This window comes from Arachis stenosperma, chromosome 4 (genome assembly GCF_014773155.1).
Source record: "Arachis stenosperma cultivar V10309 chromosome 4, arast.V10309.gnm1.PFL2, whole genome shotgun sequence".
NCBI lineage: Eukaryota > Viridiplantae > Streptophyta > Magnoliopsida > Fabales > Fabaceae > Arachis > Arachis stenosperma.
Window position 1 is genome coordinate 149,422,793 of NC_080380.1, and position 16,814 is coordinate 149,439,606.

Consider the following 16,814-nt stretch of genomic DNA (forward strand, 5'->3'; position numbering starts at 1 on the left):
CCGAAAGAAGAGCGAATGGGAGAAAAAATTGCATCATCAATAGCCATAGGAATAGACCTGGGAACAACGTATTCCTGTGTTGCAGTGTGGCGCCATGATCGAGTGGAGATCATAACCAACGACCAAGGGAACAGAATAACACCTTCTTGTGTTGCATTCACTGATACCCAAAGAATGATTGGAGATGCTGCTAAGAATCAAATTGCTGCCAACCCTACCAACACTGTCTTTGGTAACTATCTCAACCTACCTACTTATTATTAACATTTAAGTTAAAGCATTGTTTTTATCCCGTATGTAATTTAAAAAAAAAAATACACCTATCTAACGTTAATTTATTCTATTTTATTTTTAATATCTTTATTCACTCAATTTTATCCGTGATATTTTCGATTTGTGTAAAATTATCCTAAAACATTTTAAAATTTATTCTAAACGTTTTAGATAGAATTAACGTGTAACGGTCATTTTGACACAAATTGAAAATATTAAAAACAAAATTGAATAAAATTACACATTAAAAATATATTTTAAAAAAGAATTAGCTACTACTTTAATACTCGAAAAATTCACGATGACAAAAAAGTTCTGAGAAAGTAGTATTGACAAAACAACCGATAAATGATTTGAAAATGCGACAAAAGCAACTAATAAATATTATATTTTTTTAAGTATAATTTTTTTCTTCGTATTTAGCAAACATATTATCTATTTAATCTGAATTTTTCTGCCAATATTTAAATAAATATTTAAAAGGTGCACAAAAAATTTTAAAACAAAATTTGATCTCTAATTTTTTTATTTTAAAAAAATCAGTAATCCACAATTAAAAAATAAAAATTTTTACTTGACATAAAATTATAAAATTTTGAGAATGAAAATATTTTATTTTTCTAATGATACTCACAAAAAGTTATATCAAACTATGATTTCTAAAGTCATTTTTTAGAATATATATTTAATATCTAGTTCTTGTTGTTACATTTTTAAATTTTTTTGTTAACGATGTAAACTTTCAAATACTACTTTAATATTTTTTTTATAAATCACAAATGCTGAACACAAAAAATATATTTACTCTAACTTTTACTTATGTATGTCGTTTGTCATCTTTTCCTCCATGTCAAAATATTAAGTGTGATCTTCATTGACATAATTTGTTAGTATTTTCATGCTAATTAAGCTAAGCATGCAGCTTACCAATTTGTTATTAGAGAGATGTTAAGGCTATCAGGATTTACTTCTTGGTCGTTGAGGCATAGAAAACGTGTTATAATTATAATTATTATTAGCGTTTATTTTTTCGTATCATTTCAATAAGTTTTACTCTCTTCATTTTTTAATAAAAATCTTATTTGTCTTTTTTTTTTTTTATGAAAAAGTCTAAGAGTCAGCACTTTTATTGAAATTTAGCCAGCATTTAACCATTAATCCTACACCATTAAATGTCATCTCACACCATTAAAAATATTGATGATGGCTAATTGATAGCTATAGCATTAAATATTATTAGTGTACACAAACATGGTTGGATTTAATTAAATATAAGTTTTGTATTAAATGTTTTGAGCTTGTTTTAATTTTGTTCTCATTTTTTTCTTACAGACTCAAAAAGGTTAATTGGTAGGAAGTTTAGTGAACCCCATGTCCAGAATGATATGAAACTGTGGCCATTTCAAGTTACCAATGTTGATGAAATTCCAATGATTATAGTTGAGCACAAATCTGAGAAAAAATCTTTGACTGCTGAGGAAATCTCATCAATGATCTTAGCAAAGATGCGCGAAATCGCAGAGCAATTTCTTGGAACACAAGTAACGAATGCGGTTATTACAGTTCCGGCTTATTTCAATGACTCTCAGCGCCAAGCTACCAAAGATGCCGGCCAGATCGCCGGCCTTAATGTACTGAGCATACTCAACGAGCCAAGTGCCGCAGCCATTGCTTACGGCCTCGACACTAGAGATTATTCTAATCATTTTCATGGAATCAGAACTGTCTTCGTCTTTGATTTTGGCGGTGGTACGTTGGATCTTACTCTTCTCACAATTGACAACAAAGGAAACATAACCGTCAAGATCCATGGCGGAGACACGCATCTCGGTGGACAGGATTTTGATGCTGCAATGGTTGAATTCGTTGCGAGTGAGTTTCAGAGAAAGAAAAGGCTCGATCTTAGAGGAAACAAAAGAGCCATATGCAGGTTGAAGGTTGCTTGCGAGAGAGCCAAGAGGAATCTCTCTTCAACAACTCAAGCTTCCATTGAGCTGGAATCTCTTCATCAGGGAATCGATTTCCATACCTCAATCACTCGCGCTAAGTTTGAGGAAATCAACAAGAAGCTCTTTGAGAGATGCATGGAGCTTGTTCATAAGTGTTTCGCGGATAGTAACACGGCGAAGCAGAGCGTTGATGAGGTTGTGCTGGTAGGTGGATCGACTAGGATTCCGAAATTGGAGCAGCGGTTGAAGGACTTCTTCGACGGGAAGGATCTTTGCAAGAAGTGCATCAATGCGGACGAGGCGGTTGCATATGGTGCTGCAATCCATGCTTCAAAACTGAGTGGTGACAAAAATGAAAAGATTCAAGATCTGAAGCTCTGGGAAGTTACTCCTCTGTCCCTTGGCGTGGATATCAGAGGTTCAATAATGCGTGTTATAATTCCAAGGAACACCGTGATTCCTACAAAGATGCAAGATTGGTTTACAACAACCGTCGACAACCAAACAATAGTCACGTTTCATATCTACGAGGGCGAGAGGAAAATTGCAAGCAACAACAACTTGCTGGGAAGTTTCGATCTGGAAATTCCTCCGGCACCTCGCGGCGCGTCGAACATTAATGTGTGCTTTGAAATAGATTCCAACGGTATCCTACATGTATCGGCGGAGGAAATAGCAACGGGGTGGACGAAGAAGGTGTCTGTAGTGAGCAACAAAGGAAGATTGTCGAGGGAAGAAGTTGAGAGGATGGTGAAAGATGCTGAGAAGTACAAAGCTGAAGATGAAGAATACAGGCAGATGGTTTCAGGAAAGAATAAGTTGGAGGATCTTGCTTACAATATTAGGAATATGATTGAAGATGAACGCATTGCTTCAGAGCTATCTGCAGAAGACAAGGAAAGGATCAACAAAGCTGTTGATTATGCACTGAAATTGGTTGATGAGACTGATTTTATAACGGTGGATGAGCTTGTCAAGGTAGAGAAAGATCTAACTGTCTTTTATACAATTATTTCGAAGATCAATCAAGATCTTGATGCTCGTGGTAATGAAAGTGAAAGAAAAACCTTGAAGAAAGACAGATTTAAGGTAGGAGCCAGCTTTGTCAATGGGTTGATTTCTTCTGTGTGTTCTGTTATCCAAGTAATACAGAATATGTAAATCGGTTTATCCTAAAATTTTAGGACCGATGAAAAGATAATTTAAAATTATTTTATTTAGAATGATGTAATGTAGTAATTTAGTAATTAACCTTTAAATTGGTCACTACTTACTTAATATCTTCGAGGAATAAAGATCTATTTTCTTGCTGCTAGAAGTATTTAGCATGGACTCAAATTTTTATTTTATGATTTACATAGAATGATACTTGTAACTTCAATATTTTTTGCTTTTATTTTTCATACAACTATTTGTCATAAGGTTAAAACTCAGGTGCAGTCAACTTCAAGTGAAGTTGATAACTGAGAGTCATTAGATAATTTGACTGATTTGACTAAATTTTCATCTAATGGCTCTCAACTATCAACTTCACATGAAATCGACTGGACTTGAGTTTCCACCTTGTCATAAGCTGGATTTGTTCATCATTTATTCCAGCGAGGAACTAGTATAAAGTATAATCATTTAATTTTCTTATAATCAAATCAACATAAATCCCTTTGAATATATAACCACCCAGATTTTGGTAGAGAGTTGCAAACACAAATGACATCTGAAACGATGGTTGCACTGACATCAACATGAGCTTAAGAATGTCTCCAACCTATCAGCAGATATTGAATAATACTAATTCCAGTCTTTGACTCTTTGTACATTTCTCAATTTTTCTAAGTTCTTCCTCTCTTTCCTTTGCTCCCTCTTCTATTTGATGTCCATAGCAAAAATTTCTAGTACATGTTCCCATGACTTCACGCAAGGAGTAGTAACTTCATTCTATAAATAATTTAAAAAAGGGATCAAAGTTCAAAGAACAAAGCCAACGATTAAAACATAAACACTCTTAACGTACTATCACCCAGGGAGATCTTAATAAATAAATATGACAAAACATAAGTCATAAACCATAAAATAAAAACACAATCAGCAGCACCTATTCCATTTAATGATATGTTTTCCTCATCAGAAACACCAATTAAGCAACATTAAAACTCATGCTGATTTTTTTCTTTTTGTATAGTTGCAGAGGAATCTATTTATAATATATAAAAGCTGATACCAACTCTCTCCGCAATAAGTTTAAGTCATTTTTTTTTATTAATGATGCCACATCAGCAATTTTAATGACTTGGCAAAAGATGAAAATCAACCAATCATTATTTAGTAAAATGTTTTAAAAAAATTAAAACAAAAAACTCTTATTTATTATTATTCAATTGAAACATCAAATACTAATTAAATGTAATAAACATACATTAAAAGTATCATAATAATAATAATTATAAAAAATTTCAGTTACAAATATTCAAATTCTACAACTTATACATATTAAGACACTTACTATTCTTCATTTCTTAATCTCTCATACTAATTGTCAAAAATTTCTTAAATTTAATATAATATTTTTATATGTTATTCATTCTCATTCATTTATTTTTTTAATTATTTACAAACAAAAAAAAAAATCGCAAGAAAAGACAAAGTGTAGCCATTAATACAAATCGAAAAATGAAAAAAAATGAAAATGCAGTTTTGTATAACTCTAATATAAATAACCTATATCTTTTTTAAAAATAAATAAATTTAAAATCTATTTATAATATGTTTTCTAAAATATTTTTAATATAATATTTATTAAAATATATTATATAGTATAAATAATCTATCTCTCCGCGCATTGCGCGGTCTCACTCTAATATATTATAAATCTCAACAAGTTACAATATATATGCTAACAAATTAAAATGAAAGTTAAAAATCTCATCATTCTTTCTTCCTCAAAGCTAAGTTTTCAGTTACTCCATTTCTTCCATCAAAATTGGCAGATGACTAATCATTTCAAGGGGGGAAAAGTTGTTAATAGAGAGTAGCTCAATTTAGCAAATTTGAAAATTCATTGAATTCAAAATAATGGAGAACAAAATTACCCCTCAAATATCATTTTCTATTGCACAAGCTTCATTTTAGAATGAAATTGAGTCAGCATACATTTTTTTTTTCTGATTCCGAATTTTCTTTACATGCTTTTCAGAAAGTATCACAACTTCTTTCCACCTTTTTTGACAGCTTAAGTTCTTGATTTTCAATTGATAAACCCAGGAATCCATTCATCTAAGCTTAAATCAACTTCCAAAAACGAATGACACCATAACTATACTTTGAAAAGTAAAAATCTAATTTTTGTTCTTTGTCAATTTTCAAACCCCACCAACACATGAATAATTGAATATACCAATTGGTCCCTAACTAGTAATTAATAACTAATAGCTATAGTATTATTTTTAGCCATACAGAGCTATACGTCAAGTTGCACATGATGAATATGCATATGCATGAACCAATAGATTCCTCCTGTCTTAAAAAGATTTTCTCCCATATATATTTAAAAATATTATGTATATATCATATTTGTGTGTGTATATATATATTTTGTTTAATTTTATGATTTTTTTTTTATATATTTTTACTTCAATATACGTTTTTATTTATATACACTTAATATAATTGATACATATTAATCAGCTAGTCGTACTTTTCTATATATGCACAATATTTTATTCTTAATTATTATTAGTAATATTTTAATTACAACTAACATATATAGTACATTGGCAATAGTTAACTTTGATGGCAAATATGCCAATATATAGAGGTTCAAATCTTGGGAGCCACTCAGATAAAGACGCCTAAAACGTCTTTTTTTAAAGATATTTTTCAGTAATTAAAATTTAACATATATAATCGATTAAATCATGTTATTTTTGTCAAAATTAGGCTAGACAAATTGATTTAACCGAAAAAATGGTGAATCAAATCTTGAATTGGTCTAAATTAATTTTTTTTATAAAAAATAACTACAGTACCTTTATTATAGAAAATAATTAAAATACTCTTATTATATATATATATTAATTTAAAAAATTCTAAATTCTAACCCTACAATAGAAAAATAAAAGACTAAAATTTAGGATTCTCAAAATTATTATATATAATAGAAATATTTTAATCATTTTTTATAATAGGATATTGTAGTCATTTTCTATAAAAAATAATATTAATTTAGACCAGTTTAAGATTTGATTCACCATTTTTTGGTCAAATCAATTTGTCTAGTTAACCAAGTTGGGTTGGTCTAGTGGTTAGCTCACTAATCCGCTTAAGTAAGTGTCGGGGGTTCGAATCCCGCCTTGTGCATGCAGCAACCCATTGGCCAGCGGCAAACCCTTAAATAGAGGTCAGTACCGCGACGGATTAGTCCTTGACCTGCCGGGTTGGGAGATACCGTGGAAACAAAAAAAAAATCAATTTATCTAATCTAATTTTAACAAAAATAACACAATTTAATCGATTATATATATTAAATTTTAATTATTAAAAAACATCTTTATAAAAAGACGTTTTTAGTGTCTTTATTTGAGTATCTCCTTCAAATCTTTTACTAAGGTCACATGCAAACAATAATCTTGGTAAACTCAATAATAGTAGAAAAAACAAGCAATAATGAACTCCACACACATACTCTATCTTCCTCCTCGTCCTATAGCTAGCAGCAGCCAAAATTGAAAGTGTCTTAAAGTCTTTTTCTTCTCTTTCAAAAACTTATTAGATGAAGCTAAGGAATATATACAAACAATTATATATATAGCATTCTTAACTGACCACTAACCAACTAGAAAATATTAAAAATGTGAATTGGATTTATAATAATTGAGTTTGAGATCAAAATGATTCATTTAATTTTTTTTTAAAATTAGCTGTATGATTATTACAGCGATTAAATTGAGTATTAAATGTATTATTATTTATTACATATCCTAACAAACCTTATTATAAGTCGTTGTAAGAGAAGCAAGTGGGAAAGAGAGAGAATGCAATTATGGAAATTGCAATGAAGCATGCACATCATCTCTATGAACCCTACCTACCTCTTATTTTGTGGAAATAAAACAGTACGCTCCAAACATTCCTTGTCCTTCCTCCTTTGCACCGCAACTGACTTTGTTGAATTGTCAACATTTTATTATTTTTTTATTATTATTATTTTGGGTATGTTAAAAAATAGTGTAAGAAACATTATTAGTAATTTTTTTCTAACTTTGAATGATAAATAATACAATTTCTCTCCAAATGAATATATTGGAAATTAACCTCTTAAACTACATATTAAATAAAATAAGCTTTAAATTTCATTTTTGAGAATCTCATTTCTTTTTATTGCAATTAGTCCAAGTGGTCTAAGTGTAATATTTTTTTCATATAAGTATATCATTCCAAACACCTAAATATTTATTTCTTTAAGAGTAGTCTTTCTTTTTTTTTTTTTTTTGGGAAGTCAACCTATAAAGTCTTCTATACATAAGCTTCTATCTTATCTTAGCTATAACTTGGCTAATTCTGATTCAAGTGATATTTCAGTGAAAGAAGAGAGAATGGGAGAAGGAAAACCAGCATCATCAGTAGCCATAGGAATAGACCTGGGAACAACGTACTCGTGTGTTGCAGTATGGCGCCATGATCGAGTTGAGATCATAGCCAACGACCAAGGGAACAGAACAACACCTTCATGTGTTGCATTCACTGATACTCAAAGAATGATTGGAGAGGCTGCTAAGAATAAAATTACTTCCAACCCTACCAACACCGTCTTTGGTAACTATCTCAACCTACCTACTTATTATTAACATTTACTTATGTTCCTCTTTGCCTAGCTTCCTTCATGTCAAAATATTAATTGCTATTCATTGCCATAATTATTTGTTAGTATTTTCAAGCTAATTAAGCTACGCGATAATACTAAAAAGATAAAAGCGAGCAGGGAAAACTTAATAATTAATAAATATTAAATAAAATAAATTTTATTATTTTTAATTAATTTATTTTATTTACCAAATATTTTTATAAGCCAGTCATGCAGCTTGCCAGTTTCCTTGTTGGTACTTCTTGGTTGAGAGAATAGATCTTCTCGATTATTAAAAAAAATTAAAAGTGTAAAGTGTAATCTCTAATTTTTTATTATTTTTTTTTTCATATTTATTTTTAGTCTTACTTATAAAATTAATAATAAAAAATCACACTTTATTCCTCAATTGTTAAAAAAAATTGAGAAGATCGATTTTTCTTGGTAGATGTGACACAGAAAACATGTTAGGATGGATTTCATATCCTTTCAATACTTTCATCATTTTCTAATGATAAAGATCCTATTTTCATTTCTTTTAATTTTAAAATATTTGTCCTATTTATTATATTTTTAAAAAATATTAATTTCATTTTTTTAAATTATCTCCAATAATGATATAGGTTTAAGAAAAATAAAAATTACAGGGTTATTTATATTAATCGAATTTTATTTTTTTTTATAGAAGTAATTTTGTTTATTCACATAGCGTTTTATTTTAAAAGAATTCAATTGTTTTTGTTTTCTTTGGTAATTATGCCCTTTGTACTTTTTGTTTTAAAAAGTTTATTGTGAAACACATAAAGCAATCCAACTAATTAATAGCAAGTTTAGAACCGGCAAGAAGACATGATCTTCTGATATCATGTATAAATTTATATATATTATATATAAAAAATATTATGTGCATACAAAATATTAGTCACTAAATTAGTTATTATGTTTATATATAAATATATATAGTATTTAATTCATTTTTAGTGTATATTTTAATTTTATTTTACATAAATCGTTAATTTTTTGTTGTCAATTTTTAATATACATGTAGTATGCTTGATTATATATAGTTAAATGCAAAATTTAGGATTTGTAATAATATATATTAATTAATAAACTCTTGCAATCTATTTTGTAACGATTTTGTTAGATAGACAATGATTTTTGTGAACAATATAAATAATGAATTTTAGAATTGATTCAATAAAGTAAAAAAATACTCTACTTTCAAATTACTTTTTAAATCCAGTTATTATTAACTGTGCATGAATAAATTGAATAACAATGAATAACCATCCAACTAAAAATTAATATAATCATATGCATACCTATTGAATTGAACATATTGAATTGAGGCAGAAACTCACCTGCAGTCAACTGTAGGTGAAGTTGCTTTTGGATGGTTGATATGTGTTACTATATGATTTAAAAAAAATCGGTTTATTTTATACAAATGGTTTATTTAAGAAAATCAGTTTGAGTTGGACCAAACGGTTACTTTTATTCCCTTCTTCTTCGTTTACAGCTTAATTTAAAAGCAATTGAAAATGTAAGTTATGGAAAACAAAACAAAGCTCATCAAGAAGATAGAAACAGAGACACAAAAAAAGGACAGATGATACCATTTATGTCATTCCTATAAAAAAAAACGTGAATTTTGTTTCTTTTTCAAAATACTAAATGTTACTTTTCCAAACAATTTGTATACATATATTTGACGAAAATTAAATAAATAAAAGTTTTAGATAAATTTAAAGAAGAATTGGTCAATAAAAATGAAGAAGAAGAACATACCAAATTCATCTGTTAGAAATTTAGGAATAACACGCAGAAAGAATTAAAATTATTTTAAAGGTATTTATTTGATCTACTTAAACCGATTTTTTTAAATAAACCATTTATATAAAATAAATCGATTTTTTTTAAACCATATAGTAACACGTGTCAACCATCCAGAAGCAACTTCACCTACAGCGACTGCAGGTGAGTTTCCACCTTGAATTGAACATATGACATATTCATTGTTCACATTATTTAATATTTTTATTACCTCCCTATGCTTTTCGGTTTTGTAAATAAAAGTTTTGAATTCAATATTTTGAGTTTATTTTCACTTTTTGTCTTTCAGACTCAAAGAGGTTAATTGGTAGAAAGTTCAGTGACCCTCATGTTCAGAATGACATGAAACTGTGGCCATTTCAAGTTACTAATGTCGATGACATTCCAATGATTGTTGTTGAGTACAAAAGTGAGAAAAAGTCTTTCACTGCTGAGGAAATCTCATCAATGATCTTAACAAAGATGCGCGAAATCGCAGAGCAATTTCTTGGAACACAAGTAAAGAATGCGGTTATTACAGTTCCGGCTTATTTCAATGACTCTCAACGGCAAGCTACCAAAGATGCCGGCCACATCGCCAACCTCAATGTAATGAGCATACTCAACGAGCCAAGTGCCGCAGCAATCGCCTACGGCCTCGACACTAAAGATGATCATGAAGGAATCAGAACTGTCTTCGTCTTTGATTTCGGCGGTGGTACTTTAGATCTTACTCTTCTCACAATTGACAAAGGAAACATAACCGTCAAGATCCATGGCGGAGACACGCATCTCGGTGGACAGGATTTTGATGCTGCAATGGTTGAATTCTTTGCGAGTGAGTTTCAGAGAAAGAAAAGGATCGATCTTAGAGGAAACAAAAGAGCCATATGCAAGTTGAAGGATGCTTGCGAGAAAGCAAAGAGGAATCTCTCTTCAACAATGGAAGCCTCCATTGAGCTAGATTCTCTGCATCAGGGAATCGATTTCTATACCTCAATTACTCGCGCTAAGTTCGAGGAAATCAACAAGAAGCTCTTCGAGAGATGCATGGAGCTTGTGCACAAGTGTTTCGAGGATAGTAACATGGCAAAAAGCAGCGTTGATGAGGTTGTGCTGGTAGGTGGATCCACTAGGATTCCGAAATTGGAGCAGCAGTTGAAGGACTTCTTCGACGGGAGGGATCTTTGCAAGAAATGCATCAATGCAGACGAGGCGATTGCATATGGTGCGGCAATCCATGCTTCAAAACAGAGTGGTCCGGATAATGAGAGGATTCAAGATTTGAGGCTATTGGAAGTTGCTCCTCTGTCACTTGGCTTGAAAGAGAGAGGAGATTTAATGAAAGTTATAATTCCAAGGAACACTAGGATTCCTACAAAGATGCAAAATCTGTTTACAACAGAATTCCACAACCAACATGAAGTCCAGATTCATATCTACGAGGGCGAGAGAAAAATTGCAAGCACCAACAACTTGCTCGGACGTTTCGATCTGGAAATTCCTCCGGAACCTCGTCGCGTGCCGGTGATTAAAGTGTGCTATGAAATAGATGCTGATGGTATCTTGCATGTATCGGCAGAGGAAAAAGCAACGGGGGTGATGAAGAAGATCACTGTAGTGAGCAACAAAGGAAGATTGTCGAGAGAAGAAGTTGAGAGGATGGTGAAAGATGCTGAGAAGTACAAGGCTGAGGATGAAGAGCACTGGAAGAAGGTTGAAGCAAGGAATAATGTGGAAAAGCTTGCTTACAGTATGAGGAATGGAATAGAACATAAAGCCATTGCTTCTCAGCTCTCTGCACAAGACAAGGAAAGGATTCACAAAGCTGTTGATTATGCATTGAAATGGGTTGATGAGAGTGATTTTGCAACGCTTGATGAGATTAACGAGGTAGGAAAAAATCTTTCAAGTGTCTTTCATTCTACTAACTTGAAAATGATTATTCAAGATCACGGGGGTGGTGACAGTGAAAATGGAAGTCAACGCTTGTCATCTAGCTCGAAGAAAAATAAATTTGAGGTTGTAAACACCATTGCTGGCGTGTTTTCTGCAACGGTTGCTTTAATCCAACTATTCATAGGGCAATGATTAGGGGTGTGTTTGTCAAACACCATGGGGAGGAGAGAAGCACCTTTGAGCTTCTTGAAAGCTTCACTCTTATGTTTGGCCATTTTTATCTTCCTGAACGCAGAATTGATTTTGCTTCTGAACGCACGTTTAAGAGAAGCTAAAATTTGTAGCTTCTGCATTTTACGTTCATGGTTGCTTATTGTCTTTAAAAAATTAGGTGAAAAATTTATTTCTTTTTTACCAATAGTACTCTTTATTTTCTTCTATAAAAAGGATACCAATAATTATTACCTTCACAATAATTCTTTGTAGTTCTTCCTACTTTTTCGTAGTTTTTTGTTACAATTTTTTTTTATTAAAATAGTTTAGATTTATTTTAATCACTAGCAAATTGAATATTTTAATTTTTTCATTATTTTTAATACTCATTTTTATATTTTAGTTTTTATATTTTTTATTGTATTTTTTACTTATATTTTTTATTATATTTTTTTATTTATATGATAAATATTTTTATATTATTTGTGTAGTATTTTTATTTCCCATGTTATGTTTTTATAAGTTTTTTTTATCATTTATTATACTATTTTTATATGTATATTTTTTATGAAATCGTTTTTTTTAATTTTTGTTTGGCTTTATTTATATGATTTTTTATTTATTTTATTGTATTCCTTTTATTCATATGACAAATGTTGTTGACTTTTTTTTATGATATTTTTATTATTTCTTTTTATATGAATTCTTTTTTTTTTCTATCCTTTGCTGTATTATATTTATGTTGTGTATCAAATTTTTTTATTTTTTTATTTGATTTTATTCATACGAATTTTATTTATTTTTTATGCATTATATTTATGTTGTGTATGAAAATTTTTTATTTTTTTATTTGATTTTATTCATACGAATTTTATTTACTTTTTATTGTATTTTTTTGTTCATATATCATGTTGTTGATTTTATGAAATTTTTATTATTTTTTATCTGTATAATTTTTTTTTTATTCTTTGATGTATTCTATTTTTGTTTTGTATTAATTTTTTTTATTCTAACTTTGTAAAATTTATAATTGTAATTATTATATACTACGTTTATTATCAAAATTTTGTATAATATAAATTATGATCATATACTACGTTTATTTTTTATTGTATTTATTTTATTTATATGATAAATATTTTTTATGTTATTTTTATTAATGTTCTGATTTTGCATATATATAAAAAATTATTTAAATTGATGTCTCTTTTAGTAATTTTTCATCTAAAAGTAATTTTGAGTAGTATAATCTAAACAACATTTGTTTTACTACAATCAATTTTGATACAAAGAGTCAAAGATTGCTAAATTTTACAAAATTAATTTTATACAAACCCTCATTTGCAAACTGTAATCCAAACGCACACTAGATAGTTTGATGCGTTTAATTAAACTTCTTAACATACAACATGTGAACTACTTAGTTATTATCTTTAGAAGAATATACCTTCATGGGAATCGTACCTTTCTCTCGGGCTTGCAAAAGTTATGGAACTATTATTTTTACTTCTTGATAACGTGAGATTTTAGGACATCAATACTATATTCTTGAATTGACAAAATTTCAATCTATTTATTTATAATTTATAAAAGTTAATATTAATTTTTATATAATTAATTTTAGCTATTTTATTTTTTGGGTAAAGTATACTTTTTATTCTTAAAGTTTGATAAAAGTTTCAAAATATTCTTAAGTTTTATTTTGTTTCAATTTTATCCCAAAAGTTTTTGATTTGCATCAAATATACCCCTGACTGTTAATTTTTCAAAAAATTTAAGACCAATTCAACAATAATGTCATAAGAACAACCCTCAACACAAGCAAATCAAGCATAATTTTCATGCATTATTGTTAAATTGGTCTTAAATTTTTGAAAATTTAGCAGTCGATGGTATATTTGATGCAAATCGAAAACTTCTGGAACAAAATTGAAACAAAATAAAACTTAAGGGTATTTTTAAAACTTTTGCCAAACTTTAGGACAAAAAATATACTTTACCCTTATTTTTTTAATAATATCACATCAATACTTTTGAATACATAATAATATATAAGAATCAATCAATCATTTAAAAAAAATTAAATTTACATATTATTATTTTACTGAAACATAAATTATTAATTAAATACAATAAAAAATAAAGACACAATTCAATTTTTATCTATTTTCAAGAAAAATAAGATATTTTTGTTATACAAAATAAATAAAGAGACATTTTGATTTTTAATCTTTTTATTTTAAGACAATATAATTTTTTATTAAAAATTCATTAAATAATAACAAAAATTAGTTTTGTTGAGATTTCATTTGTAATTTGTAAAAATTTTAAACGCCCACAAATTAATTTTTTCATTGGTGGTGGTTAAGTAGAGAAAGACCATTATTAAAAATAATATCGCAGAAAAAAAGTAATTACAGTACGAAGATCTTTTAAAGAAAAAATTAATATAGAACAAAAAATAAAATATGATAGCATTAATGGTAATGATATTTATATTGGTGATTGTTCATATCCTGACCCAAAATTAAAAGTCATGGCCAATAAGAATAGAAGACCCAACTCAAAAAGTTGGCCTCCACCTACCCGACTTCTTTAAAGAGGTCGGACACTGCCAAGGGAGCCCAGCTCTACTTATTCAAATAAGTAATTGTCTTTTCAAATCTCCCATACTATCTCTGTCTTTAATAAAAGATAAGTTCTAACAAACTCTCAAGATAAAAGAAACAATTATCCATTAATCAAGGTGAAATTACTCCAACAAAGGTGGTTAACGATTCTACTATAGATACACTGACACTCTCCAAGTATAATTTACATTATAATCTACTAAAAACCTGCCTAAAATCCTTGCTAACTTAAGTATTGGAGTCTCTTGCAGGTACGACACCCCACCTCCTCACGAGGAACTCGGACAGGCGGCACCTCGACATCAAGCAAGTCGAACGTTGCCACACAAAGGGATCTGAATCTCACGTTCAGACCAAAATCAACGTTTCAGATAACCCTGAAAACAGTGATAATAATGGTAGATGAGATAACGATGGTGATAAAATATAGTTCACGATATAAATAATAGAGATAAACGAGATAATAATAAAAATGAAGAATGTGGTGATAATAGTGGTCATAGTTGATTATATTGTTAAAAAAAATTTGTGAGAGTTTAAAACCACTGTAAATTACAAATAAAATTCTCACAAACTAATTTTTATTACCATTTAATAGATTTTTTAATATAGGGTCCTAAAATAAAAAAGGGTTAAGGATAGAAGTTTTTCTTTTTTTTTTTTTTTACAAGGATTGAGTTAGTTCTTTACTCTACAATAAATATATACAATTGAAGTGTCATAATAATCATAATTATAAAAAGTTTCAGTTACAAATATTCAAATGTCAAATTATTTGACTTATAAATATTATAAGAGTCTTATTACTATACTATTTGATCTATTTATAAATAATGTTGTATACAATCAATTCTTATTACTATTATTTATCTTCTTAATCAATCATACGAATTATTAAAAACTGCTCCAGGTAAATTTAAATTTGCAGTACTGATTTGAACTCTTAATATTTACTTAAACGGATTAATGAGATAACCACTAGAACAACTCAACTTGATTTTACTAAGTACATTTAATTATATCATAATTATAAAGTTAATTCATAATTTTATATTATAGTTTTAGTGTTTTCATTCAAATTATTTTTTCTAATTTTTTCTTTAATTATTTTTAAATTTGGCACATTTCCTGATAAGATATATTCAAATATATCATGATTTTAAAACTAATTTATATATTTTTAGTGTTTCTCATTCTCATTCATTTTTTTTTAATTTTTCTTTAATTATTTACAATCTAAAAAATATCATATAAAAAAATAAAATATAACCACTAAAACAAATATAAAAATAAAAACAACAAATAAAAACATAATTTTATATAACTCTAATATAAAAAATCTATACCTTTTTAAAAATAAATAAATTTAATTTAAAAAAAATTATATTTTAATTTATATTACATTTTAGTTAAATAATTATATAAAAATATATACAAATTATTCAATAAATATTCTGTAAAATATTTTTAATATAAATAATTTAAATTTAATATTAATTTATATATTATCTAATCAATCTCTAAATAATAAACATTCATTAGAATACAACATGTTATATAATTAATTTACCTTGAACGGATCGGTCTCACTAGTTTTCTTTAAGATTTTATTGAAGTAGGAACACATCATTCAAGCGTCTTTAGACCCACTTTGGATAGACAGCTTAATTAAGCTACTTTTGAAAAAATAGCTTAAACAATAAATAATTATATTAAAAGTAGCTTATAAATAAATTATTTTGTATTTGAATTTTTAGTTCTAAAAGTGCTTATTTTATAGAAATATAATAAAAAATAGTACTATAGTAGTATTATGAAAGAATTTATTTTGCCAATGAGTAATAGCTCAAATGGCATAATCTCTCCATACTCACTTAAGAAGTTGCGAGTTCGAATCTCCTATCTTTGATAAAAAAAAAAAAGAACTTCTTAAAAAGCTTGATACTACTATTTTTCATAAATAAAAAGTTCAAAAAAATTATTTTGAAAGTTTTCAAACGGGCCTTAGTCTTATTATTCTGAAGATGATTCAAGATGAAGTTTTAAAATTTCAAGATAACTATCCCATCCATCGAAATTCCTACAAGACAGTGAAAAATTAGTAACTGTATTGGACAAATGATCTTATTCTCACATCCCAAGTTTCTGTTCAAATTGAGCTTACATGAATTTTTATGACAAGATGTGTCCATAAGCCAT

At 28.4% G+C, this 16,814-nt stretch overlaps 2 protein-coding genes across 2 annotated transcripts; both read left to right on the plus strand.

Moving 5' to 3' along the window:
• Positions 1-3,540, plus strand: LOC130973120 (heat shock 70 kDa protein 18-like). Its single transcript, XM_057897531.1, has 2 exons — positions 1-232; positions 1,606-3,540. Exons 1-2 carry the CDS (start codon positions 16-18, stop codon positions 3,381-3,383), a joined length of 1,995 nt encoding a protein of 664 aa, XP_057753514.1. The 5' UTR covers positions 1-15; the 3' UTR covers positions 3,384-3,540.
• Positions 3,541-7,721: 4,181 nt separating this feature from the next.
• LOC130973252 (heat shock cognate 70 kDa protein-like) lies at positions 7,722-12,182 on the plus strand. Its single transcript, XM_057897700.1, has 2 exons — positions 7,722-8,030; positions 10,184-12,182. Exons 1-2 carry the CDS (start codon positions 7,811-7,813, stop codon positions 11,962-11,964), a joined length of 2,001 nt encoding a protein of 666 aa, XP_057753683.1. The 5' UTR covers positions 7,722-7,810; the 3' UTR covers positions 11,965-12,182.
• The last annotated feature ends 4,632 nt before the right edge of the window (positions 12,183-16,814 follow it).

What these genes read in the sequence shown, in the direction of transcription:
- LOC130973120 (XM_057897531.1), top strand. Translation starts at nt 16, where the DNA reads ATGGGAGAAAAAATTGCATCATCAATAGCCATAGGAATAGACCTGGGA. An exon ending in CCCTACCAACACTGTCTTTG is followed by an intron (nt 233 to 1,605) that starts GTAACTATCTCA and finishes TTTTTCTTACAG; the next exon opens with ACTCAAAAAGGTTAATTGGT.
- LOC130973252 (XM_057897700.1), top strand. Translation starts at nt 7,811, where the DNA reads ATGGGAGAAGGAAAACCAGCATCATCAGTAGCCATAGGAATAGACCTG. An exon ending in CCCTACCAACACCGTCTTTG is followed by an intron (nt 8,031 to 10,183) that starts GTAACTATCTCA and finishes TTTGTCTTTCAG; the next exon opens with ACTCAAAGAGGTTAATTGGT.